The sequence below is a fragment of the Marmota monax genome, unplaced genomic scaffold (assembly GCF_021218885.2).
Source record: "Marmota monax isolate L192 unplaced genomic scaffold, Marmota_monax_Labrador192_F-V1.1 WCK01_AAM20220418_F8-fsc00187, whole genome shotgun sequence".
NCBI lineage: Eukaryota > Metazoa > Chordata > Mammalia > Rodentia > Sciuridae > Marmota > Marmota monax.
The window spans coordinates 2,077,439-2,094,710 of NW_026694837.1; the positions used below are offsets into that span (position 1 = coordinate 2,077,439).

Sequence of the window (17,272 nt, forward strand, 5' to 3'; positions counted from 1 at the left end):
GGCGTTTGGGGGAGTTAAGAAATAAAGTTTGTTCCTGCTTGAGTGGCTCGTGATTTGTGCCCAGCCAGACTGCGGCATGCCAGCTATTGGGGTGCCATGGAATAAGGCCTGGCAACTGAGATGTGCCCCAGAGACAACATCAAACCCAATGGAAATGGTCAATTTCTAGGGGTGACTTTTAGTCCTGAGCTCTAGGCCTCCAGTCATTTAATAGTTTGAGGTGTGTGTGTGTGTCTGTTATTAGGGTCTGTAAACAAGTCAAGATGGCGCCTGGCATTTTGCCAGAGGGAGTGGTTTGTGAAGTAACGCCAGAGAGCCATTAAGTGTGGAGATTCCCTATTGGTTGACTGCTGTATCTAGTTTATGTTAATTAAGATAAGCTGTGTGTAATGTATATATACCCCTCCTGTCCTACAATAAATGGCTCCCACTCCTGCTGTATCAATGTACACAAGTTACTCGTCACCTCCCGGTTATTTTGCTGCAGCCGGACTGCAGCAGTCTGTGTGTGTTATCATAGTTTCTCAAGTTTAGAATAATACCTACGAACTTAGAGACCTCTGAAAACTAGAGCCTACTACAAACCTTCTGAAACTGAGAAAGTGTTGTGACTCCATTTTTGAGAAACCTGCCTACCTTAGAGCAAAGCCTGTCCAAGGAAGGGGGCGTGACCCTTGTCCTTGGAAAAACCCACAGAGCACTCCTAAACACTACCCACCCTGCTGAGTTGTTTGTCTGCAAATAACAGGAGAAATCTCAGGCGCCAGGCATCCCTGACTCAGTTAGGCTAGGTGAGGACCCATAGCAACCCCCAGCAACCACCAATCAGAATGAGACAGGGAAAATACCTGGATGCCAGATGACCCCCCAGTAGTTTATGGTGGTAGATAACATGTTGGGAAACCATGTTGTTTAGCACGTACACTCCTCACGGATTAAAACACTCCTGGCGGATTAAACCAATCGGTTCAAACGAATCTCCCTCTTGTACTAACCAATCACCCCATCCAACTTGTTCCCGCTAGTGAATGTGCTAATAATCAATGTTAAGAGTTGTTGTTTGACTTTCCCGAAGTGTGAAATGATTTGCTGTGTAATGTTGTGATGCATAGAGTATCCCAAAAAAACCTATAAATCCTCACTGAACAAAGGACCAGGACTTACTCCTCGGGACCACTGCATCGGAAATGGTTGTGAGTCCAGGCTCAAGCTTGCAATAACAACTCTTGTGTGATTGCACCGGATTTGGCTCCTGGAGGTCTATTTGGGTCCCACAAATCTGGCATTACAAAACTATATTGCGGTCGTATTCCTTAACACCTTTACTCTGTAGGACTCCTTCCTTCCAAAAGAGCAGAGTACCATCTGAGAGCAACTTCCGTGCCACCTAGAAAATCCCATCAGGAAGTTCCTGCAGAATCTTTTGTGTTGCTCCATACTGTGTCCTCTGTTATCTGCCCACACCGGATGTTAAAGTTGACTTTTTTATATATTCTTTTTTATGTTCTAGTTAACATGTTGGCAACCCCCTTTTTTGTTTCCTAAGTTATGGTTATATTTTCTTTTCTGGACTTTGTTGTGGGGAGAGACCCAGGGGCCAGAGAATTAGCGCAGATGTGTGCTAATCTCATCCCAAGGAGCAGTCAGCACAGTCACAGGCGGTAGGCCCCGTATTCTTTGCTAACTAGTCTAATGGTACCTGTGAAGGTAGCATGAATGTGCTGGGTTCTGAACCTGTTTCCATCACTCTTTGTACTTAGCCCAGCTTCAGCATTCTGTATTCTAGAGACAATAAATAGTGAACACTTTGACACACTAAGGGGATAATGAGACCAGATCTGTAGTGCTCACTGACAAACCAATGGGGTCTTCCTAGTGGAAAAGGAGATTGGCCATGAGCATGCCAAGAAGCAGTAGTGTGGCTTTGTCATAGTGTGACTGTTCATGGTAGACTTTTGTTCCCACTGTGGTAGCTTCTCGTACAATTGATGGGAGGTCCTAAGACCCATAACAGTGGTCACAGAGCTCTCACCCTGCTTGGCTGTGTAGGCAGACAATACTAGAACAGGAATGGAGCTCCAGGGCAATATTATTAATGACCTGGTGTACATCCAGCCTTGACATTTCTCGGGCATATACCAAGTGAATATTTGGAAAAATACCAAAGTATTAATAAAATGAGAATAAGTTTTGGCAAAAAAAAAAAAAGAGTGAGAGAAAAAAAATAAATAAAATGAGAATAGTTTTACCAAAAAATAATGCTGTGGTCTGAATGTTTATGTTTCCCCTGAAACTTATATGTTGAAATCTAACCCCCAACATGATGCTATAAGGAAGTGAGGCCATTGGGAAGGAATGCAATCAATGCCTTTATAAATGAGACCCCAGAGGCTGGGTATGGTGGTGCAGACCTATAATCCCAAGGACTTGAGAGCCTGAGGCAGAAGGATCCTACATTTGAGGCCAGCCTTAAAAACGTATTGAGACCCTAAAACAAAAATAGAGACTGGGACTGATGTAATTCTGCAATCTGTATATGGGGTAAAAATGGGAGTTCATAACCCATTTGAATCAAAGTGTGAAATATGATATATCAAGAAATTTGTAATGTTTTGAACAACCAACAATAAAAAATTTAAAAAAAAAAATAGGGACTGGGGTTGTGACTCAGTGGTACAGCACTTGCCTAGCATGTGTGAGGCACTGGGTTTGATTCTTAGCACCACATATAAACAAATAAAAAATAAAGGTCCATCAGCAACTAAAAAAAAATATTTAAAAAATTATAAAGGGTGGGGAAGCTGGAGATGTAGCTCAGCGATTAAGCACCCAGTATCAAAAGAAAAAAAGAAAGAAAAAACCCAGAAAGCTAACTTGCCCCTTCCAGCATATGGACACAGCAAGTAGATACTGTCTATAAACCAGAAGGCAGGCCCTCACCAGACACCAAATTGCAGTGCCTTGAGCCTGGACTTCCCAGCTTCCATAACCAATCAAAATCCTGTTGTTTATAAGCCACCCAGTTTATTATTATTCTATTATAAAAGTCTGAAGAGACTAAAACACTCAAAAATATCTGCATTTTACCACTGATTTGAGGGCATCCTTAGAAAAACTTAATATAACTAAGTGGAGCCTAAATATTAGTAGTATTGTATCTGTGTTTAATTCCTTGAATCTGATATCTGTATATAGTTATTAGAGAACAACCTTGATCTTAAGAAAAACATGTTGAAGTATGCAGGTCTATAAGTGTAAAAGGTTATGATAACTGTCACTCACTCTTTTTTAAAATTTTTTAGTTATGGATGGACATATACCTTTATTTATTTTTTATGCAGTACTGAGGATCAAACCCAGTACCTTACATGTGCAGGGCACACACTCTATCACTGATCCACAATCCCACCCCCTATCACTTTTAAATATAAGTTCAGCAAAATAATAAGAGTAATGAGCAAGAAAGAGAAAAAATTTGGACAAATGCTAATAATTGTAGGATCCAGGTAAAGGATATGTAGTGTTCATTATATGATTCTTGCAACTTTTCTATAAGTTTGAAAGTTTTTAAAATACAAACAAAACACATCAGAGTCAATAGAGTCAAACATTTGATTGATTTAGAATATTGTCAAAAACAGCAATGAAGAAACTCGCCAGACTATAGTCAGTACATGTTTTGTGGGCCTGTTTCTGCTCAGGATTGTCTTGGTAAGTCCAAAGTACCTGTGGATAGAAGCACAAAGTTAAATGTTGTGTTCCCTTATAAAACTAACAGGGCCCAGGGTAGTGGTGCACATATGTAATCTAGGGAGGCTGAAGCAGGAGGATCTCAAATTCAAGGTCAGCCTGAGCAACAAGGTAAGTCCCTGTCTCAAAACCCAAACCAAACCAAACAAAAAGACTAATGGTTATCAAATCAATATACTCAACTCTCAATGCACAGCTATGACATCTGCCCAGGGGACCAGCTTGGGCAGTAGACACATCCATTCTAGGAGAGGCTTGGCTTTCTCTCCTCTCCATGTGAAGTCTCTCAAAAGCCTGATCTTCTGGATCCCTCCAGTTTTATACTGTTTTTTGAAGTTTCTTTGACCCACCTAAATGGAATAAACTATGTAACAAGGGCTCTGCGGGCTGCCAGTTGTCAAGTTCCTCCACCTCTCTTATCTCGTTCTTCAAATTATTGGCCTTCTCCTTCACCCAGAAAGGCAAGCTGCAGAAAGAAGACAATACTCTGAGTTTGAATTTGTCTTTTGTGAAATTTACAAGCACTACTAGTGGATAAGAAGGCACTATGCAAAAGCAAATGAAATAAAGTAAGAGTGCAATTTTTTTTATGTCAGTGGTACCAGGGGTTAAACCCAGAGGTGCTCTACCACTGAGCTACATCCTCAGTTCCTATTTATTTTTTTATTTTGAAGTAGGGTCTCATTAAGTCACCCAGGTTGCCAACCTAACAAAAGAGGTGAAAGACCTCTACAATAAAAACTACAGAATACTAAAGAAAGAAATTAAAGAAGACCTTAGAAGATGGAAAGATCTGATCTCCCTTGTTCTCGGACAGGCAGAATTAATATTGTCAAAATGACCATAATACCAAAAGCATTGCACAGATTTAATGCAATTCCAATCAAAATCCCAATGACATTCCTCACAGAAATAGAAAAATCAATCATGAGATTCATCTGGAAAAAAATAAGAGACTCAGAATAGCCTAAGCAATCCTTAGCAAGAAGAGTGAAGCACGTGACATCACAATACCAGACCTTAAACTGTACTACAGAGCAATAGTAACTAAAATGGCATGGTATTGGCACCAAAATAGACTTGTAGACCAGTGGTACAGAATAGAGGACACAGAGACAAACCCATAAAAATACAGTTATCTCATACTAAACAAAGGCATCAAAAACATATATTGGAGAAAAGATAGCCTCTTCAGCAAATGGTGCTTGGAAAACTGGAAATCCATATGCAACAAAATTAAATTAAACCCCTGTCTCTCATCATGCACAAAACTCAACTCAAAGTGGATCAAGGACCAGAGACCCTGTGCCTAATAGAGGAAAATGTAGGCCCAAATGGTCATCAAGTCAGATTAGGCCCCGACTTCCTTAACAAGACTCCTAAAGCACAAGAAATAAAATCAAGAATCAATAAATGGGGGCTGGGGTTGTGGCTCAGTGGTAGAGCACTAACCTAGCATGTATGAGGCACTGGGTTTGATTCTCAGCACCACATAGAAATAAATTAATAAAATAAAGGTATTGTGTCCATCTACAACTAGAAAAATATTTAAAAAAGAATAAGTGGGATGGGTTCAAATTAAAAAACTTCTTCTCAGCAAAAGAAACAGTGAGGTGAAGAAAGAGCCAACAGAATGGGAGCAAATTTTTACCACACACACATCAGATAGAACACTAATCTCCAGGATATATAAAGAACTCAAAAACCTTAACACCAAGCTGGGGAGTTGGTAGCTCAGTTGGTAGAGTGCTTGCCTTGCATACCCGAGGCCCTGGGTTCAATTCCCAGCACCAAAAAAAAAAAAAACAAGAAAGAAAAAAAAAAACAAAACCTTAACACCAAAAAAATAAATAAATAAATAACCAATAAAAAATGGGCTAACTGAGGGCTGGGGTTGTGGCTCAGCAGTAGAGTGCTCACCTAGCACGTGTAAGGCCCTGGGTTTGATCCTCAGCACCACATAAAAAATAAATAACTAAAATCTATATATAAAAAATGGGCTAACTGAACAGACACTTCCCAGAAGACATACATTCAATCAATAAATACATGAAAAAATGTTCAAGATCTCTAGTAATTAGAGAAATGAAAATCAAAACTGCTCTTAAGATTTCATCTCAAACCAGTCAGAATGGAAGTTATCAAGAATATAGACAACAGTAAATGTTGGCAAGGATGTAGGGGAAAAGGCACACTCATATATTGCTGGTGGGACTACAAAATGGTACAACCTAGCTGGAAAGCAGTATGGAGATTCCTTAGAAAACCTGGAATGGAACCACCATTTGACCCAGCTATCCAACTCCTTGGTCTATACTCAAAGGAATTAAAAACAGCATACTACAGTGACACAGCCACATCAACGTTCATAGCAGCACAATTCACAATAGCTAAACTTTGGAACCAACCTGAATGCCCTTTAATAGATGAATGGATAAAGAAACTGTGGTATATATACACAATGAAATATTACTCAGCATTAAAAGAGAATAAAATCATTGCATTTTCAGATAAACAGATGGAGTTGGAGAATATCATGCTAAGTGAAGTAAGCCAATCTCAAAACCCTAAAGGCTAAATATTTTCTCTGATAAGTGGATGCTGATCCATAACAGGGCAGGAGGCGGGCATGGGAGGAATGGAGGAACTCTGTATAGGACAAAGGGGAGGGAGGAGTAGGAAGGAGGCATGGAGTTAGGAAAGATGGTGGAATGAGACAGACATCATCACCCTAGGTACATGTTTGTTGACAAAAATGGTGTGACTCTACTTTGTGTACAACCAGAGAAATGAAAAAAGTGTGATCCATTTGTGTACTATAAATTGAAATGTATTCTGCTGTCATGTATAACTAATTAGAACAAATAAATTAAATAATATTTTTAAAAAGTTGCCCAGGTTGGCCTTGAACTTATTGATCCTCCTGCCTCAGTCTCCCATGTAGCTAGGATTATAGACTTTGCCTGACAGGAGTTTAGTTATAATATCTGACTATATCTGGTTATAGCTTAAAGTATACTTAAGGCAGAAAGCATTAAATAAAAAATACAGATTTTTTATGATGTTAAAAAACACAGTTTCTGGGAATATAGCTCAGTTCGTAGAGTACTTGCCTTGCATGCACAAGGACCTGGGTTCAATCCCCAGTACCACAAAAAAAAAGAAAAATTAACACCAAGCTAGAAACACATGAATATACAAACATTTTACCACACCAACTCTCAGTCTAAGCTAGGTCAAGTGGAACAAAATGAAATAAGGAAGTATAGGGACTAAATAACACAACCAATAAGACTAAACAACACAACACGTGTATCTAACTTTGCATCTGATTAAATAAAATATAGATTTTTTCAAGCATAGTTCATGTGGAAACTGTCACATTTACTAATGATACCTGCCCTACGTTGATTGTAAGGTGCATCCTGATTTCAAAGTTGTTAAAGTGTCCTAATATAACACACATCATAATATTTTTTCCTTGGGTCTACAGTAACGGGACTGGCCTTCCTTCTATTCTTTGCTGATAAACTTCACTTACCATCTAGGACCCAGATTAAATATTGCCTCCTCTACAACATATGCCCAATTTTCCCCCATACATATGCCCTCTACTCTACACATTGTACCATATGAACTGTTTTATGATTACTTATTTACAGGTCTCTTCCCCCATTGGACAATTATACATGAAACATGCATTATATCTTACTCCTCACTCTGACCTCTCCCTCCATCACCTCACCACTTTTCCATTCCTCTTGTAACCCAAGGGCACAAATGGCACTCTATTGATATCTGTTGAGCTGATTAAATAATTCCCATAGACATATTGCAAATTACAGTACTATTCAATAACTAATCTCACCTCCCTAATTCGTATTCTAATTCTGGATTTGTCTCTAACTAGCTAGAGACAAAGCAAGGAAGACTGGGGAAAGTCATAGAAGATATTCAGTTATCAGGATTTGTCCTCATCTTGAAGTTAGATTGTTGCATTTACAGATTTAACATTTTTAATTTCTAAGCACAGTGAGGGATTGTTTGTTTGTTTGTGGGGGTTTTGTTTGTTTATTTTTTGGCCCTAGGTATTGAACCTAGGGGCGCTCTACCACTGAACTACATCCCCAGCCCTTCTTAGGTTGTCCTTTCAGACAGGTTCTCACTAAGTTGCCCAGGCTGACCTCAAACTTGGAGTCTTTCTGTCTCAGCATGTGCCACCATACTAGACTCTAGCCAGCACGATATTTAAAGATGTGAATAACTTCTTTCACTTATGATGGGGTTTGAACCCAAGGGTATCCTACCACTGAACTACACCTCTAGCACTTTTTTTTAAGACAAAGTCTCACTATTTTGCTAAGACTGGCCTTGAACTCCTGAGATCAAGCAATCCTCCTGCTTCAGCCTCCTGAATAGCTGAGGTTATAGGCACCCACCACAAAGCCCAGCTGATGTGAATAATTTTAATGAGAGCAATGCAATTGCACAAAACTGATTTACCAAATAATTTGGGAAAGGGAAAAAACACCTATAAATTTTATTCATAGGTAATAAGGTGGCTTTAACTAGAAAACTGAACAAAATGTATGAAACAATTGCCATCAGACATGATACAACACAAGATTGTGGTCTTAGAGAAAAGGAAAACAAATGAGAGTCCTATGATCACCCAGCTTTTTCAAGGAGACATGCATTCCATACCACAGAGCAGAGATGGGCAATCCCAAGCACACCATGATATTCTGTCTAAGTTCAAAGGACCAGAGATCAGAGATCAGAGTTGGAAGCTACAGAGCAGAGTCCTGGAAAAGAAGACACTGTATAGAAAATGAGCTTTGGAAATTTACATGTCAGTCCCTCTGAGTCTTTGCTGAATATTAATGTTTAGGATAGAACTTCACAAAACATAGAGTGATTGTGAACTGAATTATTCTCATGGCTCACAAAGGGGTCAAAGTCATGGAAGTTCCTACCATAAAAGTGAAGACTCGCTAATCAGTGAAGGCATTCAGCAAAGACCCTAATAGGGCTATACCTCAGTATCGGTGTTACAGTATCTTTAGACTAAATTCTACTTTAGACATACCCTAACAAATTTAAAAATAAAACTAAGGCCGGAGCTGGAGCTCTCATTGTAGTGTTTGCATAGAACATACAAGGATCTAGGTTTAATTCCTGCCATCCCACAAAAAAAAAAAAACAAAAAAACAGGAAGAACAAAAAGGAAAGACCCATGGATCATACAATACAAATAATAATAAAAAATAAAAGTAAAAAGATCATAAAACTGCAAGCGATTTAATTTCCTGCTAGATTAAATCCAGTCATTCAACAATGTGAAATTACGATGTCCAGTATCCCAACAAAAATCACTAGACATGCCAAGAAGAAAGAAAACATAATCATAACTAGGGGAAAAATCATTCAGTAGAAACAGACTGAGAAATGACAAGCAATCATTGAGTTCAGACAAAAATGTTACAATAGCTATTAAAACTATATTCAATTTTTTAGGGAAAATATGAAAATAGTGAGGAAGGAAATAAAAGATATTTAAAAATCAAATGAAATTTCTAGAGATTAAAAATGCAATAGTCATTAAATGGGAATAGCAGGAAATTAGAGTGCCAAAGAAAATAATGAACTGAGAAAACAACAAATGGTAAATCCATCAACAGAATTTGAAACCATAGGCTTTCCTATCTCCTGCCATGACTAACAGATTGGCAGATATTTCATTCAGGGTAACTGTCCAGGGAAAGGGCCCAAGTTTCCCAATTCTCTTACTGACCACAGCTCAAAAGAATATGTTGGTCTACAGTGTTTTGTCCTTCTCAAAAATAAAAAATACTTACCTTTGTTTTAAGAAAACCAAGCACATTGCTATTCTATTTATCCATGCAATATGAATTATGCATGGATATGAAAATATGAAAAGCAACATACAAAAATTAAAATAGGGACTGGGGTTGTGGCTCAGCGGTAGAGTGCTTGCTTATTAGCACATGCGAGGCCTGGGTTCAATCCTCAGCACCACATGTTAATAAATAAAATAAATAAAGGTATTGTGTCCAACTACAACTAAAAAAAAAATAAATATTAAAAAAAGCTAAAATAGTTGGGTAGGATGATGAGATTTAGGCAATTATTATTTTGAATATTCTAGAATAGTATTTTTTAAAATGTAGAGTACGAGCATAAACCCTAAGTATGTGCTGTAAGTAATAATGCAACATAAGGAAGGTATTAAGGCTCCCAAGTTTGTGGGCTGCGGTTGTGGCTCAATGGTAGAGTGTTCACCTAGCACATGTGTGGCCCTGGGTTTGATCCTCAGCACTACATAAAAATAAATAAAATAAAGGTATTGTGTCCATCTAAAACAAAAAAAATATTTTTTTAAAAAAAGCTCCCAAGTTTGAAATAAAGGGCATATATTCTCCCACTGAGCTCCGGGTTTGTTTCAACCACCCTGAACTCTGGTAGGTCAGACTCTTGGATATTTGCTTACTTTATCCATACTTATATGTTTGTGTTAGAAAGCAAAAGAATGAAAAAAAGATAGATCTTTCTCTCTTTTTCAATACTCCTCCTCAGTCAGAAACCTACTTAGGTAAATAAATTAGGTTCAGAGGGGAGCTGAATAAATGTATAAAGGCAGAGGAATGATGGTCCCCTCAGATACAGGAGTGCTCTGCTACTTTCTCTCTGTTCTGGAAGCAAAGAGCCTGTCTATTTGCTCCATGTAAACTCTCCTATCATGCACACCTAACACAGCAAACGGATGTGATCATTTGCTAATCACATCTCTTGAATATATGCCCATCCCAGTGGCCAGATGCCACAAACACTTGACCTCTATGTGTCCCTTCAAATGCCCTCCTCACAAATTACCCCACCCTACTGCCGAATTCAAAAGGTCCCTAGGTGTTGATTGTTACAGACTCCTCAATAGGAGGAAATAATAAATAACTAATGTTTTCATAAAGATGAGATAACATAAAATTTGGTGAGAAACTCACTTGGGAACTTGTGGAAGAGGCTCAAGTGGAATAAATGTATCAAATTTCTTTTCATAAGGCACTCTGAAAAACAGAAAAAGCAACCATAAAATTGATATGGCTTTCAACAGCATAGAGATTAATAAATTATTATGTTCAAAAATGTCTTGTTTTCCTGTTTTAATTTTCAAATACAACCTTCAAAAACTCTAAAGGTTATAACTTTTATATTTTTATTATCTCTAATCAAAATTATTATATCTCACATGGTTAATTTTTAACTTTTATTTTAAATGCGATGCTGCAACTGTTTTAATGTAGTGATTCTCTTGTTCTTCTAAATCACTAGGGCCTAAGTTTACTTCCAAGTTTAAATCAACCAAGTAGTCAGTAACCAACAATCTAATTTCGTATAAAAATTCAAAAACCTAGAAATAGGGAAAAAAATGACAACCACTTTTTTTCAGTCAAGACCTTGCGTACAGTTGTAGACACATCTTGAAGTATCACACTGTACTCCATAAACATGTGCAATTACTATGTGTAAGTTGAATTTTTTAATTCTTTTCATCTTGTGTATTTTGTAATTTCACATTGTGCATATACACTAATTAACTAAAGATAAAAATTTCACCAGATTATGTCTTGCTGAGATACACCCCTTTAAAAATATAATTTATATGTAGAAGATAGACATAAATCCTTTAAAGTCAACAAAGTAACTCTGGAATTAACACGCACTCACAATGAAAAGTTCACTGGTGGCAGAGTGGATCCTACTTTGTGGAAGCCTTTACTCTGTTCTGGGAACATATACGGATTGTCCCCTGGAGTGAACTCTGGAATTCCATTCCTAGAATCAATACCTGCAGAGAACATTTGAAAACAACATCACACAAAGGAGTAGAGATGACCCCCAAGTTAGCTCTCTAAGTAGCAACGTGACAATGGAAACAGACTGTCTTCGTGTTTTATTATGAGTTACATAGAGGCTTCCTGAAGTCCTATTTGTGATTATCTTGCCTTGAGGAGATGAAGATAAAAGTGTGAGCCTGGATTTGGAACATTTTCTAAATGGTGTTGTTAAGATTTCCTCACCTTGGGAAAAAAGAACAAGCTTGGGTTCAGATGCAATGTTTTGGTTCAAAATATACAGTAAATGAGAGGTATCTTTGCGACGATTCAAAAGGTGTCTAACGTTAACATCTTTTCATTAGTGCACCTGAGCCTTACTGCACTTTGAATCCCTGAGTCTTAGAAAGTCCAAGAAGCAGTTGTCCTTGGGGTTCTGCCCTCTGACTGGGTCTCAGGAGGAAAACAGCTCATGAGTGTCCTGATCTCCTGCTTCAAAGTTAGGGTGGCTCTGCATCAGGAGGTGCCTTCCTGGTGAAGAGCTGTGAAGAAGAGGTCTGCTGCTGTTGGGTGTGCCCTGTTCTCTGGGCCCATGATACCCTGACATCCAGCTCAGCTTCTTTTAGTGCCCAAGAACAAGAAAGCAACCACATGCACAGGAGAGCAGGCAGAGCAGTGCCAGAAGGTCACTAAACCCACATGCCCCACACTATGTGTATCTCCTAAGAGAACAAGGCTGGACAGAGGAAACCAGCCAGCCCTGGGCTCAGAGCAGCAATGCCTGGCTGGAGGCATGACAATGACACTCTTTGCCACATTTACAATGATCAGGCCTCCTTTCTTCTTTCTCTCTTGAAAGGTTTGTTTTGATACTACTTAATTCAACTGTATCTACAAAATGCAAGCCAGAGGGACAGCTGGGACAGATTTTTGATAAGCTGTTTGCAGACTACACTGTCTCTAGCTAATTCAGAAAGTTATCTGCACAATAGGTGGGAGTTCTAGAGTTAATGAATGAAGAATTTGAATTTTTGCCTGTCTCTTTCAAAAGACTTTTCAATAGCCAAGAATGTGTCTAGACTGTACCCATGCACCAGCTCTACCCATGCCTTGAATGTCCACTGAGGATTCAAAGCAGGGAGAGTAGAGGGACTGTATCTTTTGAATCCCTAACTAGGGCAGTGACAGATGAGAGTCAGGTGAGAGGTCCTGAAACGAGTTTGGACTTCAGAATCAGTCACTCCTGAGAGCAAATTCAATTCTGCCATTTCTAGTTCTGTGCCCTTGAGGCATTTAATCTCCCTAAGCCTCCTTTGCAAACTGTTTATTTCAAAAGGGTACTTTACAGTGTTATCATGTAACAGATGAAAATGCTCAGAGCACATAACTGGTGTTCAAGAAATGGTAGCAATTATTTATTATTTGAAGTCAGAACTAGACTCATACTTTCCCATCTCAACTAATTTTTAACTGGGAACTACAATAGCCACATAGCCAAGAAGAAACCTCGCCCTAGGAAATCTTTTCTAGGTGGGAGACAAGACATACAAATAGGAGATAACTCTAGAAAGCAGTAAGTGCCATATACTACAGAACAGAGCCTCTAAAATCTTAGCACACCTAAGAATGACCCAGAGAGCTTATTAAAAACACAAATTACTGGGCTGGGGTTGCAGCTCAGCAGTAGAGCACTCGCCTTGAAAGTGCGAGACCCTGGGTTCGATCCTCAGCACCACATAAAAATACATAAGTGAAATAAAGTGAAATAAAGGTATAAGTGAACTACAACTAAAAAATTTAAAAAATGCAGATTACTGATTCCAACACAAGAAACTGTGTTTCAGAAGATCTGGAGAGGTTTCCAAAACTAGGATTTTTAAATGTATTTTATTTTTAATATTGTCTATTTATTTTGCAAACTCTCTAGCTGATTATGGTGCAAGTGGTCTGAAGACAACATGTAGAAATGAACTATTGTAAAAGATATCACAGGATAATATTAGCAAGTGGAAAAAGGAAAGGCTACTGGATTCATAGCAAACTTTACAAGAAAATAAAGCCATTTTAATGATTAAGCTTCTAAGATTTCAGGATTTCAGAGATTTCAGGGATTGATTGTTACTGCAGCAGAAAACATCCTACTCTGACTTGTATAATATACTTTCCTGTAGGAAGAGCTATCCAATAGAAAAAAAAAAAAACATTTACTTTCAGGCCTATTTCCCTACAATGTATATCTATAACCATTTTGTTCTTTTTTCTGTGGCAACAATTAGGCCTTTAGGGAACTCCACCACTAGTCTGATCATAACTGATGAACTAGAGACAACCATTATTTAAATATATTTTGACTTATTTTTCTCTATAATAAATGTGATGCACTGCAGTTCAAAATGGAAACTGGCTGGCAGTTCCTGATCATGCTCCTTCATTTCTTGCTTGTCTGAGAAATAATAAGGGTAGAGAGAATTCTACAAAGGAAGTAGTGACCAGTGTCAAGCTTAACAGTATCAAATGCTGCAAGGAGATCAAGAAGAGAAGAAATGGGAAAAGATCATTGAATTTAATATGAAGAGAAGTCATTGTGCAGCCAGGTGTGGTGGTACAGGCATGTAATCCGAGCTACTCTGGAGGCTGAAGCAGGAGGACCACAAGTTCAAGTTTACTCTGAGAACCTGTCTCAAAATAAACTAAAAGCACTGGGGATGTAGCTTAGTTAAGGAGTGCTTACCTAGTAACATACATGAGGTGCTGGGTTCAATCCCCAGTACCAAAAAATAAAAATAAAAAAAAAGAAGTCATTATACAAATCACCTAAGTATCATATTAAAACAAATCAAGCCTGTAGCTCCAATAACCAGTGTATAGAAAAATACACAGAGACGCAGAAAATATTAAACAGTACTAAGGGGGAAATATTAATTAGTACTAAGGAAAATATTAAACAGTACTGTTTAATAAAATAATCAGCAAACTCCTAATTATGGACAAGTTTGTTTCTTCACCAAATAAACTGCACATAAAAAGTGGAAAAGAATCTATATATTAAAAGAGATTTTAAAGACATCCAACTAATTTCAATGTGTGGGCCTCATTTGAATCCTGATTCAAACAAATTAATTTTTTTAAATTATGAGATTTACGAGACAATTGGATATTTCCACACTGAATATTTGATGAAGTTAGGAAATGACTGTTCATTTCTTAAAGATATGATATCACGTTATGGTATTGTGGTTATATTAATAGAAACAATCTTTTTCTATATGATATATTTACAGATGAAATTATATTGTCTGTAATTTGCTTTAAAATAATCACTAAAGAGTAAAGCAAGTAGATTGGGGAGGGAAGAGGAGTGGGAAAAGGAAGGTACTAGAGAATGAGATTGATCAAATTATGTTATGTGCCTATACAAATATGTCATAATGAATTGCACTATTATGTATAATCATAATGTACCAATAAAAATTACACCTGTAAAAAATTAATTAAATAAAATAATCCCTAAGAGGAGGGTAAAGATGAAAAAATTAGCCTCGTATTGACAATAATTGACATTAAGGGGGTGAGGGCATCAGGTTTCAACATGATATTTCTCTACTTTAGCATATTTGAATATTTATAGAATATTTTTTTCTTTTTAATAAATGTGAAATTGGCATTACCTCTGGAGTGGGAGAGAGATGTGCAATATTCTAGAAGAGGCATATCAGAGGCTTCAAATATAAAAACAATATTCTATTTCTTTAATGGTGTGGGAAGTACAGGTATTAAGGATATGCACATATCCAAGCATATCCAAGGATAGTGCCCACTTTGGAGGTAGTTGGGAAGTGATGTGTTAGGGTTAAGATTTGGATTATATTGATAATCCCATTTCCTTTTTGATATATACATGCATAACAGGAGTTGAGCAGGGTTCCAGGCTCCTCCACAACTCCTATATCTGTGACCACTCTTCTAGCTCATCTAGTATGGATTTTCATGTGTTCTCTGACCAAATAAATAAAAGCCTTGATTTCCAAAACTATTTGTCTCTGCTATGAGCTTTAAAATCTATTTTAAATTTCAAAAATGAAAACTTTTGACTTCTTTCTGTTTGTACTCCTGCTACAATAAACTTATTCATCCCCCAAACTTTGGCTGCCTCCTCCTACGCAGGTATTTCTATAAAAAGAGAGGCCACAAGTGGCCCATTGGTCCTTTGCAAACTCTTAGGGCCTTTCAGTAAGTCCATTAAGAGTATGGGGGGGGCTGGGGTTGTGGCTTAGCGGTAGAGCACTCACCTAGCACATGAGAGGCCCTGGGTTCGATCCTCAGCACCACATAAAAATAAATAAATAAAATAAATATTCTGTGCCCAACTACAACTAAAAAATATTTTTTTAAAAAAAGAGTAAGCCGGAACCCGGCACAGTGGCACATGCCTGTAAACCCAGTGGCTTGGGAGGCTGAGGCAGAAAGATCCTGATTTCAGCAAAAGCGAGGCACTAAGTAACTCAGTGAGACCCTGTCTCTAAATAAAATACAAAATAGGGCCATGGCTGTCGCTTAGTGGCCAAGTGCTCCTGAGTTCAATTCCTAGTTCCTCCCCCCAAAAAACCAAAGAGTAAGGCAGGGACAGAGAACTCACCAAATTACAAGCCAAGGAGATTGTGTGTGGGGTGTGTGTGTGTGTGTGTGTGTGTGTACGCGTGCATAACTTTTTTCATATTAATTTATTTTAATTAAATAGTTACAAGACTACAACATGTACTTCAGGCTAAGGTTTATGGGATATTTTCCTTGTGGAAAACATAAAACATTTTGAACGCATGTGACAGGCAGCATCTAATGGAATCGGACTTCAATGAGGTTTCTATTAATAACTATCTGAGAGAACTTATCTGATGACTTAAATGTCACATTAGCATTTTATGAAATTCAGAGCAAAACAAAAATGTGGATCAGCATATGTCATGAGTTCATTGCCAAAACATGTCACCTGCCAACTGTCCTCTCTGTTTTTCTACCTTCCTGTGTACTAGGGTGACATAGTGACCCTGCAGGGCTGCCCCAGCCTGCCAAAGGCAGGCCTGCAAAACCATGAGCCAAGAGCTTTCTCAGGCATTGCAGAGTCAAGGTCCAGGAGGAAAACATTACCATATTTCTTTCTCCCGAGGCACTGATCCACCATCCTCTCTGACACAGACCTCTTATTGCGAAGGAAGACCCCATTGAAGAAGCACTGCTTTCCAACATGGTAGGTGTGGATATTGCTGCTAAACCTCGGGTAAAAGGTCCACTCAGGACGCTGCCCATCTTCTGCAAGATATCAGAAATCCTTCCATTAACACTGCTCCCAGCCTCGGAATGCAACTAGATGACAAAAAGTGGTGACAACTCCCTGGACACTTTCCAGCTGTACAACCTTGACCAGTATGTATAATTCCTTGTTCCCCATCAGGGACAGTGTCAACTTTTTGTGGGATGAGGCACAAAAGGGAGAGAAAGCTACCTAAAAGGCCTAATAATTATTTCCTTTTTGACCTCTCCTTCAAAAATAAAGCCAAATTTATGCAGGGAAATCATGTATGGGTTCGAAAGTTAAGAGGCAGTTTTAAACCTTTACTCTGATAACTGTGTAGAATAAAACCAGAAAGCCCATTGACCAGGAAAAGACTAGG

At 38.2% G+C, this 17,272-nt stretch overlaps 1 protein-coding gene across 1 annotated transcript in view; it reads right to left on the reverse strand.

The window, feature by feature from the left end:
• Positions 1–3,506: 3,506 nt before the first annotated feature.
• Spats1 (spermatogenesis associated serine rich 1) overlaps positions 3,507–17,272 on the reverse strand; it is a 29,184-nt gene continuing 15,418 nt past the window's right edge. The window contains exons 4-8 of the mRNA XM_046426257.2: positions 16,749–16,910; positions 11,497–11,617; positions 10,773–10,835; positions 4,101–4,216; positions 3,507–3,726 (exon numbers count right to left, since the gene is read on the reverse strand). Of these exons, the coding sequence (XP_046282213.1) occupies positions 3,698–3,726; positions 4,101–4,216; positions 10,773–10,835; positions 11,497–11,617; positions 16,749–16,910 (491 nt within the window). The 3' untranslated portion in view covers positions 3,507–3,697. The remainder of the gene's footprint in view (positions 3,727–4,100; positions 4,217–10,772; positions 10,836–11,496; positions 11,618–16,748; positions 16,911–17,272) is intronic.